Here is a 24,320-nt window from a genome sequence, read left to right as displayed (position 1 = left end):
CGGCTTTTCCTCCATTTCGCTCTACAATAACCATCGACTGCTACTACGAACTGCTGTCACGAACCATTAATATTCCTTTGTTTCTAACTAACGACCCACCGACCGACACCTCTATTTGTTAATCGAACACCTTAACTACTATTTGCATTGTGTCGCTGGCAACCCACTGGCCCCACGCGCTCGACACAACAAAACCAAACTATCGTCCAAACACACGTAACGCACGTAACCGTGACGTGACGATATAACGAAATGAAAACCCAAACAACAACGGAATAAATATATTAATAATCACTCGAACAACGTGTCAATCATCTGTCACACGACATGGCTATATATGTGTGTGTGGACCTCTTCCCACTGTGGCTGGGCGGAACGGTTTTTGGCCACCTGCTGCACCGGAACCTGTTGACTTGGTGCGACAATGACGGACGACGAATAAAAACACGTTTTGGGGCTCAATTCTAACGCATTGACACCTGCAATTTACAAATTCGCCTACCGACCTACCGACCGACTGACCTACTGTGTGTAACCGGGACTTGGGGGGGGGGAACCGCAAAACTAACGCGAATTACTAAACACACACACACTCATACCCGGACACCGCGTGCCATCGCCGGTCGCGTAGATGTGGACGAAGAAAGCGAAACCGATCTGGCGTTCGAGCGGCCCATCTCCGCCAGATCGTCCCACTCGCCGGACTCTGGGTTCCGGAGCAGTCGCTCCGATCGTAAGACTTCCAGTAAGTAGCAGTAATCCATATGGGGAGTTACGGGGGACAACACAAGTGACTGACACACAAGAAACAAGCGACTAAAACATGGTTTGAAAGTAGATTTTGAAGCGCTTTTTCAAGTGGTTTAGGAACAGAAATTGTAGGTCTACGTTATCATAAATAGGGTGTTTGATGTTCAGGTTATTGGAATGATATTTTAGCAAAATTTTCCAGGTTTTCTACCGACATTCAGTGTTATATATATATCTGATAAAAGTAAGCTTAACCATTGCCTGTCCTATGCATACTTGTACTACCGGTACAAAGAATTCGCTTTATCTGTTTTACCACTAACCTGTCGTGGCGAAGATCTTTTCATCTTCAACATTCTTGAGCCTGTAATTCTGAAAATGAATTTCCATTTCACAGGTTAGTCTAGGGTTTGAGGCTTCCCTTTGAGACATCAACCGTAACGTCCATTAGCTAACATTTGTTGCGCTTGTCAGTTTAGTTTTTTATCGCAGCAATTAACATCCCCGTAGCCTGTAGCCTGGGTAGGATTAGTTCCCAGAAAGTGGATCCTCTCAAGCACGAGCGCTGTTTTGCTTACCCAAATGTGTTTTGTTTTTCGTTTTATTTTCCCGTTTATGCTATCATCCCTGTGTGTGTGTATGTTATTGTGTTCCTGTTCCTGCAACACGCGCCTGCATTATGTTGTCCACCGTGTTAATGCACCGCTGATCATGTGCGCCTGTGCATCCTGTTGTGTGCCCGTTTGTTGCACGCTTTCGTTGGTATTTTCTCCATCTCCCTCTCCATTTTGTCAACGCTTAAAATGCACAAACACACATACGCGCCCCCGCGCCCACATCCAAACATCATCCCGCTGTGCCGGTGGAAAACAAACACTTGTCGCGCGTTTATGTGCGGATCACAGGCGCCTCCACCGGCTCCGACGTGTACTGGGAGGCCACCGGAAGGCGTAGAAGCTCAGGTAAATCGTTGCACACGTCCACACGCCCATCCACTCTCTTGGTGCATTTGGTGCGACTTGGTCACAGGAGCTTCCATGCCTTTCCACACACTCACAACCTAACCGGTAACGAACCGAACAAAGGTGGCTTTGTCTCGTTGGTGCTTTCGGTGTCTTTGCTCTAACGCTGCGTCGTTGCCTCGTGCAGCTAAGAACGGATGTAAGGACAACCGTCTCCCGTCTCTTCAGTGGCAGCAAAATTATGTCTTTCCAGGTTTAATATTTTCAAGCGGTTTAAGTGGGAATGTAGTTGGAGCGAGCGCTCTCGCACCTCTCACTAATTAATGCTTCTTATGAATCCCTAGTGCATGTGCATGTGGTTTTGCTCCGGTGATGTGCCCGGGATGCTTCATTAATAGGGAGGCAAGGATAATTAAGTCTCCGGGCCTGGGTTTGCTTTGAAGTGGGATGTGTTGCAGCATACTTGAAGCTAAGTTTTTGCGTTCCTTTTTTAGGTTAATTTTTTTCCATTGATGACCCTAAAATACTTGTTTCAGCAAACTTTAATATTAGCAAAGTTTACCGAAAACATTCTAACCAATTTCCAACCAACATTCTAACGACTGTTTTCAACGCATTTACTCACACACTCAACCATAAGTTAACGGGCGAACATACTTGTTTCGCCCCAAACGACTAATGAAGCTTTATGTACTGAATAATTCTCCGAAAAGCAATACTTTCTACCAAACTTAAAACACAAATTCGTAAAAAAATATCATAAACTACTAAATTAATCGAAATAAAAGCCATCACTGACACAGCGGCATTAAAAAAAGCTCTCCGCATAACCATGGAAGCGAAAATGGTGTTTCAAGGGCGTCACTCTAATTATCGCTTGTAAAAGCGAACATTCACTCTCTCGCAATCCCTCAACCGACTGCTCCGTGGCAAGCGAGGGGCTGATGCTGATGATGTTCTCGTTAGCAAAACGTAATACTCGCAGCTCGGCTCGTGTAACATTAGCGCGCTTGAGCAGGTTTAATTCGATCGATCGGACGTCCGATGCGTGTGCTCTAGGAAAAGCGCAGCCAGCACGATATCCAATGGCTTGTTTGGTGCATTACATTTCTAACTTGCCTTTTCTCTTCTTTCTCTCGCCCCCCCCCCCCCCCCCCCTCCACCGATTGGTTCAACCGAACGCTTCCAGATCAGGGAGCAGTGCTGACGGCGGACACGGACAGCTTCATCATCGGGCAGCGCGTCTGGGTCGGCGGCATCCGCCCGGGCCAGATTGCGTACATCGGCGAGACACACTTTGCGCCGGGCGAATGGGCCGGCGTCGTGCTGGACGAGCCGAACGGCAAGAACGATGGGTCGGTCGCCGGCAAGCGCTACTTCCAGTGCGAAGCGAAGAAGGGCGTCTTTTCGCGCCTGACGCGCCTCACGCGCGAACCGCTGGCGAATGCTGGCGGTGGCGGTGGTGACTCGACCGCCTCCACGCCGCTCGATGCGAGCTTCCGGTCGCTGACGTCACCGGCCCGGTCCGGCACCGTTTCGCCCACGCACAGCGTCCAGAGCTATGCCAGCAAATCGCCAGCGATGGCCGGAAGTAAGTAGCAGCAACGCTGGGCAGCTGGGAGGCGCCCGCGGAAAATGGCGTTTTGTACTAACGTCTCTACTTTTCTCTCTTTTTCTCTCGTTGCTCACTGTTTACAGAGGCCGCCTCGCTGAACGTCGGCGACCGGGTGATCGTCTCGTCCGGGTTCGGGTCGCGCCCGGGCATGCTGAAGTTTATCGGCGAAACGCAGTTCGCTAGCGGCACCTGGTGCGGCGTCCAGCTGGACGAGGCGAGCGGCAAGAACGACGGCACGGTGGACGGTGTCAGGTGCGTGTGTTTAATAAATGCGTGTGCGTGATCTCTTTGCCCTCCCTAATCATCCCTTTTCCCCTATTTTCACCACCTCTCGTTCCAGATACTTCGAGTGTCCGGCCAAGTACGGCATCTTTGTGCCGATTGCCAAGGTGACGCTGTCCCCGTCGGCCCGCAAAACCTCGGTCCGGCTGTCCCGGGCCAACTCGAAGGAGTCGCTCAACTCGCTGGCCACGATGAGCTCGATCGCGACCACGGCCACCTCCCGGCTCCGGATGAGCGCACAGGTATCGCTCGCTGCATGGTAGAAGAGTCGCCCTTATGAGTGGATTTTGGGGAGCGCTTGATTGCTAGTTTGCGAGTGGCTTGTTGTTGTGTGTGGTTTTTTCGTTTCATTCGTTTCGGTATTTCAATCAAGCGCGTCTTTTTGCGCTTTGTAGCGATGTTTGTTTTTTTTTTTTTCGTTCGGTTTCCATGCCACAACTCAAACTAATATCTAACTTTCGTAAGCTCATTAACGTAGAATAATTCAACGCCACGGCAGAGGTGGCCTATGACCGAGCCGGTCGGAGCAGATATTTATAGCGAGAAGAAGCTTTCTCGGGCTTGAGTGCTTGGAAAGAGCGCAGAAACATTCCCTCTCACACCCAAGGTTTTCGTCACTTCCGCTACCGGAAGGAATGCGTTAGTGTGTCCGGTACCGGGCTTTACAGTCGGGGGATGTTTCATCGTTCTTTACCACCATGCACGGGCCGCGCTGTGGAAGCGACGATAAGCTCTAACCATCAATAACTAACCCAAGTATTATTCCACCGTCTCTCTCTCTTACCCCCCCACCATTTGGCGGAATGTTGCAGAGGAAATCCACGGTCAGCGCTGTGCCGTCAACACCGAAATCTTCCTTTTCGCTTCAGGTAGGACTTCCCCAACAAAAATGTTTATGAATTAATTTATATTTTTAAATTGGCCGTTTGTTGTCGTTTCTTTGGGATGCTTGCGCCTGGGTGGGTTTCAGTGCTGCCCCTCCCAAATCGGGTGTTTTTGTTTTGTTTGTTTTATTGACTAATATGACTGACCATAATCATACCTCCTTCTGTCTCGTGCCGTGATCACGAGATGGGGTTTTAGGGGCTGATTGAACTACTAACTTTTGTAAAGACGTGTAATAAATTGTAGTTACTTCTAGATGTGTGTTGTACGTTTTTTAAAGGAGAGTAGTTTTAAGATTTTGCCTTATTCAATTGTTAAAAGAACTCTGATTTGTATTTTTGAGGTTACAAAATAATTTGTGTAATATCTGTTTTTACTGTTGTCTCACCTCCATGAAGGAAGTGTACTTTTATTTCACTTATTAAGGTCGATGCTGAGGATTACATTTTTGAAGACATGTTTTCACTAAACTTCTGCAATAATAGGCAATCAACACAAAATCGTGATATTTTTGCATAATATCTTTTGCCATTTTCTCACTGTATGATTCGGTTTTGCCATAGCAGTATTACAGCTACAGAAGTGTTCCTCGTATATTCCTGTGTATACGTATAAGTGTTCCTCGTATAGAAGTGTTCCAATATTCCTGTCCATAATTATCATAGTCGAACGATCCATTCTTCTACATTAATTAGGACTTCCTTTGTATTGAATACACACCGATAATTCGTGTAATATCAACGTATTACCAAAAAAGCAGTATCAAATTTACTTTTTAAGCAGGTTCTTAGTTTTCAGTTCGAATCAGATCATGTTCTTATTTGAAATGTTTTCAAAATCATACATTGTCAATGAAGAGATTCGTTAGTAGCTGAAAAAAGTTTGCTTTTTATGTCAAATAGGCCTGAGAGCTTTGTTGAGCTCAATATCCCGACTATAGGCCACATATAATTAATATTGGATGTAATTGTCTGAATAACAATATTCATGTGTTTTTGACGTTTAATAGTATTAAAAAGGCTAAGGTTCATGTTATGCATCAAACTGTCAAAATATGCAGATATATTGCTACTTTACAGTTCGGATACCTGTAAAACCGAGCTACAATTTGGAATTATGACACTCCTAGTTAATTAGTATTTTTTTCTTGCAATCAAAAAAGCACAATAACGCCTGAATTTTTAGATAGCTGATCATTCTTCATGTAAATATTAGCACGACATGTTTCGCATCTATAGTCGCTCCGACACTTCAACCTCCACGCGAAGTACTCCTTTTGGAAGGGAATATAAAAAGGTTCATTTAGCACGGATGTTGAATATTTATGCCAAAAGCCTCCCCGATGTCTCTGTTGACCAACCATTCTATTATGTTCTCGTGCTACTACCCTTGGCAGAGACAAACGCCAACGCGCCCCGAACCCTTGTAACGGATGACCTCGCCCGGTGTGTATTAACGGCGGGTGACTCGTGTCGTTCTTTGTCTGTGAACTTCGGACCTAACCCTCCAAAACCAGGAACCAAAAACGAAACCAGGTGGAAATGAATATCTAGCGACAATAATTTCTCATTATCTTCACTCCCACCCCAACTCCCGCACTCCAGCCAAAAGCTACTTCTGTGTGAAGCTGCTCTCACAACATGCCAAGAGTTTGTTTTCTAACTCAATGCTGTCATGCTCTTGACCGTGGCACAGTGACGTAGCATTAACGGGCGGGTTCTATTATTCACTCCCGGGAGATTGGGGTGAAGGGAAATTCGGGTATGTGGTTCGGACAGGGCGGAAGACGCCAACAAATATGTGTCGCTCGGCTACGAGGTTGACGAGCTGCTGACAGCGGTAAACATGAACTTTTTTTTTTTTTGAGAGCTTTTGTGATTCGTTGGAAATTTGAAGAAGCTTTAAAAAAAGGTGCTTGTATTAGAGCAAAACCAACCAAACGCAGCATTTTTCGCATGTGAATTTACTGCAATCATAACATTAAACATTTGCCGCTCACAATTAGATGCCACATGATGGCATCGATTACAGCACAATTCAACTAACGGGTGAACCTTTTTCCCCTTGAGCAACCCGATCGAAACTGCAATTGATCAAGAAGCGCGGTCAGCCGGCCAATACAATCAAGCTACCGTACATGGAGCTCTACATGCTAGAGGAGGGCTTTTCTGCTATGCCTGTGACCATATCGGGACGTGGACGTTCACTGACTATATCAGATTGACGCTACAGCAGTTTACATCGAAACTGTTGTTGCTGGAGAGGCGATGTGAGCGTACGCAGGTGAACGCAGGGCTAGGCAAAATGAAACCTGCCCTGCCTGTGTTCGCATCAATTATTTCTACAGCGTTCCGCGAGCGAACAAGTGCACACACGCTTACCGATTGTAATCGATCACCCGTTCCGACTTTGTTGCCCACACACACACACGTGGAGCAGGGTGCAAATGCAAATTATTACACCTCCCCCCTGCTGCATTATCTCGCAGATGCAGGGAGTCGGTCGTAGGACGGCATCCATTGTCGGTGTGTTAGCACTCATCAGGTGAGCACGATTGCGACATCAATATTTATTGCGGTTTTGTTGCTACGGTTTTAGTATTGCACACCAGGTCGTGTAATAAAGCTGGAAGAGTAACAGCACCCGCGGGATATGCTGTGACTTGGGTCTGACGTAACAAGGAAATGAACAGTTCAAACTGCTTGGAGCAGAGGAGTATCAGATATGGATGTTCAAAGGAGAAGATCCGCCATATGTGATAAAACTGAATGTAGAAGAACAGTCAGTGCTCCTAGGTCATGTTCTATTCATCACTCATGAGATCAGTTATTGTTGATTGCAGAATTGTGTAATTTTGTAGCAAAAAGAGTCTAAAAACCCCTTCACACACAGACATTCTGAGGCAATCCTTTTACAATTACTTGCAAAAATCGCGCACCTCAAGACCTTTTGACTTTTTCCCCTTTTTGCTGTTTGGGGTCGTGACAAAAACCATTGTCGCGTGGTTGGCATGCCGCGCCCTAAAAGGAAATTTTCAACAATATACTCTTGAGCCGGCGGGGAGTTGCTGACTTAATTGATCCGGTTGAACCTGTCAACTGGTGCGTGTAGCGACGACACGGCATGAAGAGAGGCAGCCGCTTTGGAAGTCATTAAACATTTCGGGTTCGTTGTCTGATTTCCTCGTCTTGAGATTGTTTACGACCATGCTCTTCTGCAAAGAAAAAAACAAGTCATCTACCTGTTACGATGTGCCTTGCGTGCGAACACAAAACCAAACCACGCCGAGTATCTCCAAAATGGGATCGACTTCACAAAGCAGCTCTCTTAGCACGCAGGTGCCTTTGTGGAGGGGTTCGGTGCTAAAACGTTTATGTATCTCGGCTATTCGTGACTCAAAGCGTTGTCTTCGGAGCAGCGAGTGGGAGAGCGAGATTCAGAACCTTTTGGCTTAGGTGACACACTTTGCGAGTAGTAGTCGCACAGCCCTAATGGCGCACATTGTTCTGTGTGCCGTTTGTGGAGCGGCATTAGCGTGTGAGCTCACCCCCGTGTGTACCTGCCACAGGTTCGGGACATCCCCCCAGGATCGTCTATATATATATACTTTGTCAGGTGCATTTGGCATCCACCCAGCTCGGAGAGACCGGAGCAGGGTTTGAAGGCCAAAACCGATAGGTCACAGTGAACTGACGCTTGGGTGGCTTTGATGCGCGGGCGAGGACTTTGATTATTAGCAATTCATGGGTGCGGAATGCGCGTCCGATGACTGTAACTCGGTGTGTTTGTATACATCGGCCGATTCTCTTGAGGGTGGAGGTGATTATCGCTGGCGCCCACCAAACTTGGTCACACGATCCGTCCGTCCGAGCAGGAAGTTCGCTCGCGGTTTTATATGTATCCCAAACGCCACACTGAAGAGAGCGCGTGGGCGTGGTACACACAGTATCTTAATCTACCGTCGGTCCCATGAACGGCAAGCCGTGTGTCGGATGGGTGACTGATCGGGTACGCCACCACCACTGCCAGACCACTTGCGCGCTGTGGAGCTCTGGTAGATCTTCTGAAGTCGCGTATCGATCAGTCGCAAACTTTGGACGCTGGACGACGGCTGCTGGCACTGGCTGAGTACGAGCTCTGGGTTAGGATAATGGACCACTACACTCCATTACTGTGCAGGCTACAATTCCTGGTTGCTGATAGTGCGTTGTTGTCAAAGCTTGAGGTGCAGAAAATAAAGTTTGGCACTGTTTGTGTGTTGCTGTGGGCAGGGTTAGGGAGTGTTTTGTATCGTTGTTTCTTTTTTCGGGATAACTCTGAGTACAGAATACATGGTTTTATGTGTTTTTGCGTGTTGATTTTGACGAACGTATTGAGGAACCGTGGTCGAGGGTGTTTCCCTCGTGCCTCGTACGGTCGTAATGATGACGTTGGAATATATTTGAACAGTTGATTGGTTTGTTGTTGAGAAATCGTTTATCATTCCGTTGACGTAGTGTTGACGAAGTCGTCGCTCGTCTTTTTGGTTCGATACGCCCCAGAGAGAGTAAACTCCCAAAACAAACCCGTGACGTAGTCCAATTTTGCATCGGCGTACTGAACGGAGGTAGTAATATTCTCGGGTTAGTTTAGTGTTTTTGTTTTCCCAAAAAATAAAAGCCTTCTCTCGTGGAATGAAGTTTCAATGGCGGAAATTGAGGCTTTTGGTAGAAGACTTCCCAACGCACCGTTCAGAAATCAGACACCGAGGGTTGTGGCTATGATGTTGGGAATTATTTTCGTTCCGGTTGATTTAAACGAAGCGAAAAGGGATGTCTGAAGGATTCATTCAAGCTGCGTCCGCTTATGGTAGAGCTTTTGCAGTTCGCAAGCTGCAACCATCGTGCCCTCGTTTATCATTTCCCAAGTGAAAACTCCTCGCAGCAGCAGTGTGAAAGACGTTTGTATTAAACGTCCGCAACTGTGTGTTGGACCGCAAAGCGGTTGTAGCGCCGGATAAGTAAGTAAGTAAGTAACTGTGTGTTGGGTCAAGAAAAATGAGCCAACAAATGGGCAAGCTCACTGTCGATGGGAACAATTAAGTTTCGCCCAGGCACACCCTGAACGAACACACCAAATTTCTTCATTCCGTTCGCTTAAAAGCTCCCCTGTGCAAAAGTTCATTGCGGAGTTGGTTTGGTTGGTTTGGAGTTAATGTTCGGTTGCTCATTCAGGTCTCGCGTGTACCCGACGCCTGGTGCGAGAGCGAAAGAACAGCAAATTCATTAAATACCAAATGCCATAGCCTCAGTATAGTGATGGATTTTCGGGCTGTCGTCAGACTGCTGTGGCGCTGCCGGTTGGGAAGTCATCGACGGTCGGTTTTACTGATGAAGAACATTTGTTTCGTTTGTCGGATTTGTTGACGACGGCACGCTGTTGCTCGTTCGTTCGTGCACAATTAAAACAACTCCTGCGGGTGTGTAGTTCCGACCCATCAGGGCCATTCCTTTAGCCGTGGGAACCGATGACGCCCAGTCACTGAAAGATGGATTTTCCTTCGTTAACGTTCGGCGCGTGTCGCGCGTGTACCGTCTGAGAAAAGGCACGCACACCCGATGCTTTTATGCTAACTAGTGTTTATGAAGCAGATTAGCAGATAGCAGAAGCAGCATCCGTTTCCACTTTTGCGAACGTGCGAACTCCTAATGATTAGCTTCGCGTCGTTGGCTGACTTTCGTAGCTCTACGCTTCCAAAGCTCCAAAGCGTCATGAAATATGACTCCCGCTGGCCCGGTGGTGGAAGAGACTGTCAACTCGTGGGGTGGGGGTTCCGAAAAAGGGTTTACGTAATTGCGTATGATTAAAGGCGATTAGCATATTTTATTGCCCTATGCGGTGGACCGGCGGCTTGAGAAGTCATCGATGGTAAGGGTAGAGCGATGGTCCGGCACGCTGATGTTATCGTGCTTCAATTTAGGAGTAATCTATCTATTTGCCGCCGGTTCGTACCAGTCTTGCATCATGTGCGGCTGATGATGAGTGTGCCGGAATTGATGTGTGTCTGTGTGCGTCTGTCAATTCAACATAAAATGCAAATAAATCTGCCACATTTGGGGCGTATAACTTTCGGGTGGAATGGTTTTAAGCCAGGATAGTTTATTCCATGTTATTCATGTCATGCGTCGTTTGTCAACGGCTGGGAGGAAAGCATGTTCACATCCATACCTTCCCATAGCTTTGCATCCGAAAAGGGTCATTTGCACAGTGTTTGACACATTCATATTTAACGTCATGCATATTTGAGAGAGCTTGGAATAAATTAAAGTGATTGGGCTTGATTTGAAAGTCATACCACTTTTGGCTGGGGGTAGTAGATATCACGCAAGTTTTCAGGATTCATGAGTACATTGGATATATGCTTTTGTTCTTATGTGCAATGTGACCAGACCGTATGATTTTCATAATGTTTGTTCGTTGGTTAATTGGTTTGCAAAGTTAAGATAATTGGGTCTTCACTCATTGTTGGTGTACTTTGTATACGATGCTTTCGAAATGAAACACTCCTGTTTCTATCGTAATGATCCATCCGAGCCATCTGGTCTCATACAGGATTGCTATACTTATTTGCACGATACAACTGTATATAAAAACGGTCAGAATCAGAAGCGAGTCACGTCTGGGCGATGCTACAAGGGCAAAAGCATACCAAGAGTTTGTAAATAATTACTGCTTAAAGATTTATCGCTTGCTACTATCTTTTTCTGTTGATTTTAAGGTCAATATTTATGTTTTTGTCATGTGATTTCACCATGTGATGGTTAGGTTATTATATTGCAAGAAAAATATTTAAATTTTCCGTTCGGCCCAGTAGCTAATCGTCAAATATATGATGTAGTATATGGAGATACTAAAGCTATTCAATAAACCGAGCATAGTCGGTGATCATCGAATTAGTGATAGATCATAAAATACATCAGAGGATGGCTGCAATGTCAGCGGTGTTAATTCCAACAATGTGCAAGATGATGCGTCTTTCATAAGCAGATCTAATTATCAGTTTATGGTATGAAATTAACTTCACAAACCAATTAGATGACATTGACACGATACTGTTGTCGGTGAACATTGCAAATAATGAAGACAAATGAAGGCAAATGAGATGAGAAGATGGATTGACAAAGATTTTTTTAAATAATTGGCAATTACTTCGACTTCATATTGATTGCAAAAACAATCTTATGCATAATCTCATATTGGGAGTAGCAATCCTGTATCATATGCTTATTATCCTCTTATCACAAGTACCTGATGTAAATGGTTGTTTAAAAACCGTTACAGGAATTGCAGTGTCCTAAATAATGAATATTTTGCATTATAATTACATTATTAATTATCACATTTGTGCCCTTCAATGATAATAAGACCTCTCCCATCAACGTAATCAAGGTTTCTATCAATAAAAATATGAATTATCGCATGAGTAACATGTGTTAATAGCTAGACAAATATGATACTTATTTCATCTATAATAATGGAATCGCAATTAATTATTGTGGTTATTGTTCTCGTATCTGTAGGGTTTTTATGTTCATGCAACGATTTGGACTAACGTGGATCAAATTTTATTAGCCAATAAAATTACCCATACATTGGCAATTTGCGTATATTTCCTCCTTAATCCTTATCTCTTACATAGCGTTGATAATCAATACTGTAAAAAAAAAGTATAACACACCGGATGTAATTACAACATGATGTACCCTGATGATAATTGATTAACTCACGTATCTCCCAAACAACATAAATCACGGATCAAATAATCCAGCTCTTTCTTTTTTGTCTCTTTGTTTTGTTCTTTTTCCCTCCCTATCTCGCTACAACCTGCATCCTGCAGGATGTCCTACGGGAGAAACAGAATCACATCGAGCAGCTAATGCAGGAGCGGGAAATCGATCGCGAGGAAACAGCCAACCAATCGATTATGTACCAGAAGAACATCCAACAGGTAAATAGGGGAAAACCGATCCGAGATGGCGAGGTGTGGTCTATGCGCTTCGGCAGCGCTGGAACGCAGTCACCGCAGCACCACCAAACCATCCACAGCGGCCAACCGAACGAACACACGACACCAGCATCGGACACTAGCATCTATTCCTCTCCCCAACCTTCTTTCACATCACATCCCCCCCCCCCTCACTTCTCATTAATGCTTTCTCATATTTCCGGTGGTGAACCGCCAGACACGGCAGCAGTGTATACCGTGTATAGCAGGTTTTGTGTTTAACGTTTGATGTTTACCAAACCCCCCTTCTCTAGCGTGATACCACCGACGGTAGCGAGGTTGGGCGCTGGGCAGAGCTGGTCCGTCGACGCGCGCTACGAATTGCTGACCTGCGGCGCGAGTTCCAGGGATGGCACGGTAACCACGAGCGACACTGCATCCTGCATGACGTCCTGTTAGCTTAGAGACAGAGAGAGACAGATCGAGCGAGATGTAGAGAGATGTAGGAAGCTAATTATACTTGCTGAGGACTTTGGACGCCTACCACGGCAAAGGAGGATGAGAAGGAGGGTCTCTCTGTGATAGGTAGCCTGGAGGAAGCCCCGCTGTGTGTCCACTCACGGGGGAGACACCTTGCAGACACATGCGGTGCGCAACACGGGACAACACATTCTTGGACGACACGCCGTTGGACACCACAATAATGACGCTGCCTAGGACTAGCACGACACAGAGAGAGAGAGAGAGAGTTTTTCGGCTGCTTTTTAAATGTTGGACACAATGTTTTTTTGGCAATTTAATCATCTCCCTTACGAAAGAAAAGCTCCAGATGAAAGGGGCGCTCGTTTGCGGCGAAAGGCGGGAAAATGCGTGAAGGGACACGAAATAAATTGTTACGATTGGTGGTTTGTTTGTTTTTATGGTTTTCGATGGTCTACAAGTTCCCGCCACTCGCGCGTGTGCAACGCTCAAAATGGAGTTGATAGTTACTAAGATAGATTTGTAAGCCGTGTTCCTGCGACATTCAGTACCGGATTTGTGGAAAACGGTTTTTTTTTTACAATTGCAGACAATTAAAAACACAAACGCTTTTGCTTTATGTTGAACATTTTAAAAACGAATAGCGTGGTGGCCTCCGGCAACCGGGTGTACTACTTTCTCACTGATGACATGTTTAGCGATAAGGCGTTGTATCCTATCCTATCTAGTTCTACCCAATCGTGTCCAGCTTTTAGCGGTATTAACTAGCATTCAAATAATTCAATTTAAACATGCAAATTGGATCGCAATTTCCCATTACGCCAACTAAGCGTTGGGTGGACCACCAGTGGAGGGTTAGCCTTTTATGGTCACTCTTTTTAATCCGATGAAAGTGGACGTACGAGAGGTAGAAGAAAAAAACTGAATATGTTAATCTATGGCGACAGTTTGATTAAGCGCTTTCCTTTGCCCACACACTCTCCATTTTTTTTGCTCTCATTGGAGCGGAGAAATGGCCACAAATTGGGTAGCCCGACCGACGAGCAGGTCGTCGATGACGTTTGCAATTTTGCAGCCGCTTTATGGGGTTTGCAGCGTTTTTTTCCCCCAAGTTTCTTGCCACATAAGGAATGATGTCCTCTTCCTTCCTTTAAACATTAGCCTGGTTCTTTTACGTATCATTTACTTGGCGATGACTGCCCCTATACATGCGATGGGACGCCCTGGAAGGAGCATGTGGTCAATACATATTTCCCTCTGAATTGCTTAGTCGGGCGCGAGACGTTCAGATGGGTTGGCAAAACGGGGCAGTTTGAAAAAGGAACCAGTGGAACCGTTTGCTTCAAAAACATGGGATTATAGCATTCCGGTGCATCTCAAGAGAAAAAGAGGGCTTCCCCGCCTCGATCGTAGACGGACACTCGGATCAATGATGCTGTGGCGCATGACCAAACCCGACAATGTTTGCCTTCGTTTTATACGCTGCATGCAGATGGCTGCGACGCTACATTTATTCCCGGCGCTTAACTAGGACCAAACGATTTGTCTCCAACATCCGGGATGTGGGTGGGAACCGCAACAAGAAGAAAACTACACCGATGGCTAAAATGTCAGCTTGCTTGCTGCTCCACCATTTCCGACTTTTTTCTCGAGCGCACACCGTTCGAATGACGGCCAACACATCCACATTGGGAAAGCAAATAAACTCGCTACCGCAAAAACATTCGAGTCCATACAAACACACAACCACACTTATACAAAGCCATGAATTGCATGAATCCTTTTTGCATTGGGGGTGTTTTTACTATCCAGCCAGCTTCTCTGGCCGCTGTGCCGTGGGTCTGTCGCCTTTATCCCCCGGATCCGTAAACAGTATCCGGCTGGCGGGGGCGTAATGGTGCCATCGGAATTATCCCCATCCCGGGCAAGTGGATACTGGATAAACATAATGCAATCATGGCAAGCTGTGTAGGGTAGGTTTTGCGCTGCTGTGATGCAGCTAGCATGTGGGTGTCAAGCACCAAGCGTTTGTTTCTCTCCAGTTTCCTCCTTTGACATTTGTGTTTGATACTACTAGCCCGGTAAGGAAGGTGCACAATCTGTTTGAAAATCAATTTAATTGCTATCCAGCACTGTGTGTGATAGTGCAATGTGAGTTTGTTTCTTTTAATCACTCGTCCAGACGCACTCCTAACCAGCTAGATTGTCCTTCAGTCCAATAGAATGTGGATTCTGGGAAGCACAAAAACTGCTGACTCCGTTGCTTTATACATCCCTGACACGTGGCAACACAGTATGACAACTCTTTCCTTCCGCCTCAGATGTGTCCAAATGTGTCCAAAAAGACCGAGTGACACGTTTCTCTTCTGTTGTTCATTGTTTTTTTTTTACCTTGATAACTCGTCTCACTTTTATTGTGCAACGCTGTCCAATTGTTTCGGGATGTGTCACGTCCCCTGGTTCTCTTTTGTAAGGGCAGATAATTATTGTCCAGACACAGGAATTCTCATCCAATGTCATCCCCCGTCCATTCAATTTAGTTGTGACCGGTCGATGTGTGGGATTTTTCATCTGTTGCATCCGAGTTGAGTGTATTTGGCGCACAATTGAGTTGGGAATATATCCTCTTCCTCCAGCATATGCTGGAAGAGCTATTTACCGACGCCATGGGGACGAGTTGGAGCCTCTGCTCTGAGCTCTCCCGGTTGGTACTGCATTCCTGCACACATAGTCGGCTACATAATTGCATCTTTCTTTCGAGATGTTCCTGGGATTGGTATTTCAATGCAGCATGTCCCTGAGAACTTCAAGGACGCTCAGATGTTTCAGCAATTCCAGTTTTTTGACAATAGTTCCAGCAGTAGGTTCCATCTAGCCTACCATGCCGACTTCTTCATTTTCAGCCAATAAAGCCTTCAAACTAGCTCCGTTCTGGGTTTGATGAAGCATTTTCTGATGAGCTCGGATGTCCCACTGGAATCGCCCGGTTTGAAATTGCCTGCTTCTGTCCCTGCAACGGAAAAAAACCTGACAGAGGAACATGCCCAATGCACAATGAAACTGATTGGAATTGAATGCGTCCAGTGGCTCGAACATGTCGTCAAAAGCTGACGGTTCAATGCATCGTTTCGCATATCTCAAGTTGTATGCAAATTATGTGGCCATTCTTGCATTCCCACCTTTTGCCTTTTGCCTGCAAGCAAGCAAAATTGTCCCACGCTTTAGAGGACTGACTTCAGCTTCCGGAAAATGTACACGATGGCCTGCAGCAGACATTGGCATCTTGAAATTGTAACACGACGTTGAAGGTGTGCAGCCACTTTATCGATTCAATCGGTTCGGTGGCAGAGAGGGAGCTGTACAATAACGTTGAAGCAATGGCGTGGGAAGGTGGCTTCCGGGTTCGGTCCGGATGAATGTGCACCCATGGCATATGAATATTCACCCCCCATGTTATGCATAATGCATTCAATGACATATTGCTTGGCCAGTGATAGTGTGGGGCTCGCATGCTCCGAAGGACAACATAAACGGTAGCATTTAATGGGCATTTTGCGGGTCGATAAAGCAAACAAGGGCTTTAAACCGGTAGATTATCAATTAAAATTCAAAATTATACATTAAGCTTAGGTACTAGCAGGAAAGAGCCTGCAAAGGGGGTAAAATGCGTTGTTTTTTTTACATTACTGCTCAATTTAATTTCAGGAAATTCCTGCTATTATTTACAATACATTGCACCGCTTGTAATGTGTTGCTTTCACGTACTTTCTAAATTAATGCTCCCTATCCATCCATTGAACCTCCTTTTTCCCACACATTACACTTTCCCCGTTTCAGATGCTGGTGTCGTGTCGTGGGCTCCGTGTTGGCGTTATCGTCTGTTCTTAACTTCGTAAAAAACAGCACCGCTGCCGCTCTATATATTTTACACTCACACACTGGTTTTTTCTTCCTATTTCCCCCTTCCCCCGGAGCAGCTGAAGGAAAAGGTGACCCTGCTGGAAAAATCGCTCGCCGACGAGAAGCGCCGCAACGAGGACCTACAGTTCAGCGTGGACGAAGCAACGTTCTGCGGCGAAGAGCTAAACGTAAGTGTTGAGCGGGAAACTGGTGGGCAGAATGTGGCGGTGTGCGTCGGGCGGGACGTGAAAGGATTGCTGCCGGTGCTGAACCTAGTCCTGACGCAGCACCACCGGCACGTACACACTTGTCACACGTGCTGTTCCTGCTGCTCCGCAAGAGGCGAAGAATGAAGCATAAATTACGATTAGGCCGCGTCTCAAGTTACTTGTCGAGCGCGCGTGTGTGTGTGTGTGCTTTTGGTCTAGGCCACAGTCTCGGCCTGTGTGGACCTCTCGCAGAACCATGTACGTGTGCTTGTGTGTGTGGGTGTGTGTGTGTGTGTAAATATATTTTATTAGATGAAGAAAGGTCAATTTGGAAGTACGGAAAATGGTGGTGTCGCAAAGGTAATCTTCTGCCTCACCGCCGGGACCTTGGTTTCCTTTTCCAAAAGTGTTTGTAACGGAGATTTCCAACAATATCATCGTTCTTTTTCGTTTTACTCTCACCTCACCATTTTATCTAATCCATTTCACCTGTTGCGTGTAATATTTTCAGGGAAAAATTCAAAATTCAGTACGCGTGAGTATCGCCAACGAGAGCAAAAGGGTGACCAAAAGGGAGGTCTTGTTGCCCCGTTGGTCACTATGGGAGACTTTTGGCTTCGTTTGCCACCGTAATGGTTGTTCCTTAGCTTAGTGTTGCATGAACGTTAGCTTCGAGCATCGTATTTCCTTATTTTGATGGTGGCAAACGAACTGAGAGGCTTTGCCGTTGCTCTCGAATCAAATGGCTTCCCATTCTTTTTTTTTTACTTCAATTGGTGCTTCGTAATCGGTTTTAAGCTGCTGTGCGTGTATTCTTCCATTATGTAGAGTGGAAAATTGATTTTCTGTTCATTCTGTTTGTGCAATGTCAAAGAATGCATGATAGGAAGTTGCTCTATGTCGGTTCTCTATTTTGAAATGTTCAGCTTAGAAATTTTCTATATTTCTGTTCAAAATTTGTTTTGTAAAAAAGCTGAATTGTACGTTGTATCAGTATAAAGCATTGTGACTAATTTATTCCGTGTCCGTATTGGTTTTTGAAGTCATATTGTTACCCCAAAACTTTTTGAAATGCATGACGCATGGCTGTGTTTTAAGTTCTTTCCGTATATTTGTTCCGTAAGTTTGAACTATTTTGTTCATTTAATACTTTGTGCCACCACTAACAATAGGCTGTAGTAGCTTCTTAGTATATTTTATGTCATTAATTTGTTTGATTGCGTTTTGTTTATTGAAAAATTGTCGCAACACCGTAGGCTCAAACACAAGTGTTCAAAGAAAAAATAGCCGATTTGGAGGCTCAGCTGGCTGCTGGCGGAACTGCAGGAAAACCCAACGAGCCAACACAGCCAGGAGTACCACCAGAAGAAATCAACGGTATGTACCCAGGAACTCTTCTTTAATCCCTTTACTAAAACTTTGCAAACTGCCACACCTTAACACAGCCGTTCGGGCAGAGCTGAACGCCGAAATCGATAAGCTAAAGGCGGAAATACTTGCCAAGGATCAGAAGCTGCATCTGACGGAAGAGTTGAAGCGTTCGCTCGAGAACGAAATCCAGAACCTGCACGAGAAGGTGGCCGATGCGGAGCGAGCCGCTGCCAGCAAACTCTCCGCACTCACGATCAGCGAAGAGTGCCTCAAGGAGCAGATCAACTACCTCGAGCACCGGGTGGACGAGCAGAGCGACCAGCTCACGGTGAAGGATGCCGAGCTGGAGAAACAGTATCTGGCGCTCAAGAATGCCGAAAGCGAACAGGAAGAGCGGCTGGCGGCCCTGCAGGATGAGTTGCGCTCCAAGAAGGATCTGCTGGCCGAGCGGGACCAACAAGTGCAGCTGCTCGAGCAAACGGCGGAGGAGCTGCGGGCCGATGTGCGGCAGCGCGACCTGAAGACGGTGGAGCTGGAAAGTGACCTTAGGGCGAAGTTGCAGGAACAGGGTACCTCCAGCAGCAAGTTGGCAGAGAAGCTGTCCGAGCTGGAGGTGGCGCTTGTGGAGGTGAATGCTTCCAAGACCCACCTCGAGCGGGACCTCACGAACGCAACGCAGACAATCAAGGTGCTTGAGGAGGACCGCAGTGTGAAGGAAAAGGCGGCCCAGGAAGTGGAATCGAAGCTAACGGCGAGTGAAGCGGCACTGAAGGCGGAAATAGCTTCACGACAGGAGCAGGAATCGTTGGCGCAGAAGCTGCAGCGCGATCTGCAATCGCTCGCAACGAGCGGTGAGAGTAGTGCCGCACTGCTGGCCGCAAAGCAGGAGGAACTGTCCAATCAGGCCAAACAGCTGCAGGAGCTCGAGGCAGATAAGGTGAAGGTGCAGCAGGAGCTGTCCTCACTGCAGCAAAAGTTCGAACAATCGCGCACCGAGCACGAGCAGCTGATAGCGGAGGTGCATGCTCTTGCCGATGCGGAACGGAACACTATTGCCGAGCTGCGCAAGCAATTGCAAACATCGGAACAGGAAAATCTTGCCAAAGACAAACAGCTGGAAGAGAACGAGGTGCTCGTGAGTGCGCTCCAGAACGAGCTGAAGGAACTGAACGTCTCCAAGGCCAGCCTAAACCAGGAGCTGACGGCGATAAAGGCCAGCTTTGCGGACAAGGACGGTACGCTGGCGAACATCTTGCAGGAGAAGACAGCTTTGGAGAAGCAGCTGGAAGAAAGTAAACAGGAGCTGGCGTCGAAGGTGAAGCAGCTTGAGGAGGATCTGCGCAATCGTGAAGATACTTTGCGCAAAGAGCTTGAGTTGAGTGCGTCAACTGCGCAACAGCAGCTGAGCGCAAAAGAGGAAGAGCTTACGCGGCTGTCGCAGGCAAGAGAAGAGCTTCAGAAGCAACTTGAAGCTGCACAGCAGCAGATGAAGGATGTATCCGATAAGATGAAGCTGGCAGAAGACACGATTGCGACCCGAACGAACGAATCGCAATCCCTCAACCAGCAGCTCTCCTCACTTCGCTCCGAGTTGAGTTCCAAGGATGAGCAGCTAGCCAAGCTCAACGCTTCTCTCGCCGAAACTGCAGCCCGGGAGGAAGCAGGTGGAAAGAAATTGGGCGAAGCGGCAGAGCAGTACGGCAAGCTTGAAATCGAACACGCCGACCTGCGTCGAAAGATGGACGCGCTGGAGCAAAAGTCCGCTCAGGTCCAGCAGCAGAAGCTGGACCTCGAGCGGGAGCTCGATTTGCAACGCTCCAGCACGCTCGACTCCAACTCCGAGCTGGCAAAGCTCACGGACGAGCTGAAGGCGAAACAGCGCGCACTGGACGAGCTGCGCGATAGTTACGATACGCTGAAGATTGAAACCGAACGGCGGGCGGATGAGAGTACCCAGGCGCACGCGGCACTACAGGAGCAGGTGGAACGCGTGCGGCAGGAGATGCAGCAAATCTCCGACCAGAAGATCATCCAGGAGAACGAGCTCAACACGGAGCTGCGCAAGATTAAAGAGCTGGCCGAGCAGGAGCAGGACAATCTGGTGCGCACGATAGCGGAGCTAAAGGTGAGCTTCGAGCAGGAGCGGCAACGCATCGACAGTGAGCATGCGGCCGAGCTGGCAAAGAGCGTGTCGGAGCGCGAGCAACAAATGGCAGCTATGAAGAGTGAGCTTGAAAGCGCGCTCGGAGAGCTAAAGGCACAGCTCGAGGACGCACGGATTGAGAGCAAAAAGCTACAAGAGCTCAACGAAACTGCTGTCAGTGCTGCAAAGGAGCAGGAAGAGTCGCTTCAAAAGCAGCTGCAGCAGAGCCGGGAAGAGTCCAGAACGCTGCAGCAACGGCTGGACGAGCTGCGGCAGTCGATGGAACAGGGCAGCCAGGACCTAACCGTGCAGATCGACCAGAAAGCTCAGCGTATCGTTGAGCTCGAGCAGCAGCTGGACGAGCAGCGAACTCTGCAGCAGAAACGTTCGGCCGAAGTGGCTGAGATGGTCGCAAAGCTCGAGGAAAACGGCAAATCGTATGCGGAAATGTTGCAACAGCTTCAGGAAAGCTACACCCAAATTGAAGCGCTGAAAAAGGCAAAATCGGAATCGGAGGAAGCGTGCCAGCAGGTGCAACAGCGGCTGCAAGACCTGAACAGCTCGTACAGCGAGATGGAAGAGGAGCAGGTCGATCTCGTGAGTCGCGAGGAGACACTGCGCAAGGAGCTTGCGCAGCTGCAAGAACAGATGCAGCAGGCTGCGGGCGAGCAGAAGGAACGGTATGATGCGGTTGTAAGCAAAAACGAGGAGCTGTTGAAACAACTCGAGTCTACCTCTTCGGCCAAGGGAGCCACAGAGACTGAGCTCATTGCGCTCAGACAAGAGCTTGCGACCAAAGCCACCTCTCTGGGTGAGCTGCACGCAAAGGTTAAGGAATTAAACGCTCAGTTGCAAACGAAGGCCACGCTGGAGCAACAGGTACAAAGTCTGGAGCAATCGGTTTCTTCCAAAGATGCGTCTATACTCGAGCTTTCCAGCAAGGTGGAAGACCTACAAAAGCAAACCACATCGAGCAATGCCAAAATTGTTGTGAAAGAGGAAGAACTTAAGCAGCTACAGAAAGAGAGCGCTTCGAAGGACACACAGCTAAAAGATCTACAGCACCAGCTAGAAGCGATGCAGAAAACTCTCGCCGACAGTACAGAGCTCAGCAAACGCACCGCCGTAGAAGCGAACGAGCTGCAGGCAGCGCTAGAAAAGTCCCGCTCCACCGTAAAAGAGCAGGAAGACAGGCAGAAGGAGCAGCAGCGGCGCATCGCCGAACTGGAAACCAAGCTCGCCGCACAAGCGACCCAGTTCGATGAGTTGCTCGATCGGAAAAAATCCGCCGAAACGGAGTACTCGCACCGTACGCACGACCTTTCCCAGAAGCTGCTCGAGCTGGAGAGTGCCAAAAAGCAAGAGATCGACGAGCTGCAGCAACGGCTGGCCGAGCTGATGCAGCGCGTCGAAACGCAGGTGTCCGAAACGGCTCAAACCGTCAGCAGCAAGCGGGCGGTGGAGAAGCGCCAGCATGAGCTCGAGTGCGCCAAGAAGGATCTGGAGCTGCGCGAAACCGAACTGCAGCTGGCGAACCGTCGGCTCGAGAAGGACAACGAGCAGCTTCGCTCGCAGCTCGTCCTGAAGGAGAGTGAGCTGACGAAGCTGGCAAAGGCGGCAACTGCCGCAGCAACGGCAGCCGACAATTCTGGCACCGTCCCGAACCGAGGGGTTGGCGTCATGAGCGACTCCAAGGATGACGATTCCGGAGCACAGATCGATTTCCTCAACTCGATCATCGTCGATATGCAGCGAAAGAATGAGAAGCTAACGCTGCGGATACAGGCGCTCGAGTCGACCAGTGCGGATAGGTAAAGAAGAAAGCTATTCGGTTTCTAAAAGCTCAATTATTTTTTGTAATCATGTCTTTTTTGCTCCTTTTACAGTCACAACATGAGCTTTGATATTCAGAAGCGTAAGCCGGCACCGCGCGTGTTCTGTGACATCTGCGACGAGTTTGATCTGCACGAAACCGAGGACTGCCCGAAGCAGTGCTCCGACAGTCCGCCGGAATCGCTGAAGCATCCCTCGGACGGCAAGGAGCGCAAGGTGCCACCGCCAAGGAAGTACTGCGAAAGCTGCGAAGGTAAGACAATTGTGAAATAAATTATAAAACCGTGACCCTTGTTATGTTTGTTGGACTCATAAACGATAAATCATTGTTCGAGATTTCGGATGTCTGAGCAATAAAAAGGTGGGGTTTTCTAAGTAATTGTCAGTAAGCAAGATTTTTGTCAAAGCGTAGAAGAGTAAGGATTTCTTTGGGAATATCTATTCCCAGCTTTTTAGAGCATTTAGTTAAATGAAGAAAAAAAAATTAAATAAATGTTTGCAAGGTTTGGCACGGGTCACGAGATTTCCCTTAATTTACAGGTGTTTTCGAGGGTTCACACAATTTTGGGACACTTTCTTGATTCTTTCTTTCGGGAAGTAATCTTCATTTGATGGACCTACCCGATTCCGATTCCGTGTTGGGAACCAATTCCGGAGCCGATTCCGATTCCGGGGTCAATTCCGGAGCCGATTTCGGTGTCGATATTGGAGACTATTCCGGAGACTATTCCGGAGCTGATTTCGGAGTTGACTCCAAGATCGATTCCGGGATCGGTATTGGCAGCCGGAATCGATCTGGGAATCGCAATTTGCTCCGGTAACCGAATCAAGATTGACTCCAGAAATGGAATTAGCTTCGTAATGAGAACAAATTCTTAAATTGAAATAAGAAGTTTCCGAAGCGAAGTCAGTCCGGGAATCTCCATGCGAAGGGATCGTTTACAAGTAAATTTAAATCTTTGCGGCTATCAATATGTAACATCACTGGACCCAAACGCCTATTCTTATGGAGAAGCCGCAACCGACTCCGTTTCGAAGCCGATTTTGATTTTGAAGCCGATTCTGATTTCGGAGCCAATTCCGATTTCGGAAGCGATCACGGAACCGATTCCGTAGCTAATTCCGGAACCAATTTTGGAGACGATTCTGGAATAAATTCCAGAGCAAATTCCGGAAACTGATTGCGGACCTACTATCCGGAATCGATTCCAGAAAACTTCAGAGCTAGCCGGAATCGATTCTGACGAAAACTTCATTTTTTGCATCACTACTACGGAATGCTTTTTCGACAAGCTCGTTAGAAATTCCAATTTGGTTCTAAATGAGCCTGTCCAAAAGGTGTGCCAAAGGGTCCACTTTCCGGCACATGAAGATCATTTCAGAGTGCCAAGAAAGCGTTCAAAAATTATGAAAATCTCTGAAAAACTATATTCCTGTAATCCAAAATACTCATTGCAAACTTGCTTTTTGATACATTTACAAAACTATTTTAATTGTTTGGTTTAAAACTGAAACAGAAAAAAGTCAGTATCTGGAAAAGATGCTGTGAAGCATTGGAAAATATACCAATCATCCAAGAGATTTGAAATACAATTACTAGAAAAGCGTTTAAATTACGGTTAATAAATTGTTGAAACCCTGTCTGATATGTTTGTGTTAAGAAAAGGTTTTGATTCAAATGTTCTACCCGAACTAAAAGCGACAAGAAAATATCTCAACCCTTACCCGATTTAAATACGGATAAAAAGGAGTCCTAAAATAAAACATTCCGGGCGGTTGTCCTTATTTTTTTTTGCACAGAATATCTTGAACTTGTGCTTGATAAGACGATGCTCTTAGTTCGGGTACGCCTGGAGCGTTTTCATTTTGTTCAACAACACAACAAAAACACGATCCACAATGTGTT

The 24,320-nt window shown here is 47.0% G+C and overlaps 1 protein-coding gene across 17 annotated transcripts in view; it reads left to right on the top strand.

Moving 5' to 3' along the window:
• The window catches only part of LOC120904452 (restin homolog), a 60,958-nt gene that overhangs the window by 34,646 nt on the left and 1,992 nt on the right, over positions 1-24,320 (top strand). For 6 of the 17 annotated variants that reach the window (XM_040314423.1, XM_040314421.1, XM_040314420.1 and 3 more), the window contains 12 exons: positions 632-745; positions 1,656-1,712; positions 2,902-3,303; positions 3,411-3,579; positions 3,668-3,851; positions 4,422-4,478; positions 12,371-12,481; positions 16,936-17,046; positions 17,579-17,602; positions 18,324-18,444; positions 18,513-22,392; positions 22,468-22,667. In XM_040314423.1, the coding sequence (XP_040170357.1) occupies positions 632-745; positions 1,656-1,712; positions 2,902-3,303; positions 3,411-3,579; positions 3,668-3,851; positions 4,422-4,478; positions 12,371-12,481; positions 16,936-17,046; positions 17,579-17,602; positions 18,324-18,444; positions 18,513-22,392; positions 22,468-22,667 (5,430 nt within the window). Of the gene's footprint in view, positions 1-631; positions 746-1,655; positions 1,713-2,901; positions 3,304-3,410; positions 3,580-3,667; positions 3,852-4,421; positions 4,479-12,370; positions 12,482-12,792; positions 13,600-16,935; positions 17,047-17,578; positions 17,603-18,323; positions 18,445-18,512; positions 22,393-22,467; positions 22,668-24,320 lie in introns of those variants that run through there. The other 11 variants (XM_040314431.1, XM_040314430.1, XM_040314435.1 and 8 more) reach the window with 7 other exon arrangements.

This window comes from Anopheles arabiensis, chromosome 3 (genome assembly GCF_016920715.1).
Source record: "Anopheles arabiensis isolate DONGOLA chromosome 3, AaraD3, whole genome shotgun sequence".
Taxonomy (NCBI): domain Eukaryota; kingdom Metazoa; phylum Arthropoda; class Insecta; order Diptera; family Culicidae; genus Anopheles; species Anopheles arabiensis.
Note: the sequence above shows the minus strand (reverse complement) of the source record. Positions and strands in the feature narration are given on the sequence as shown.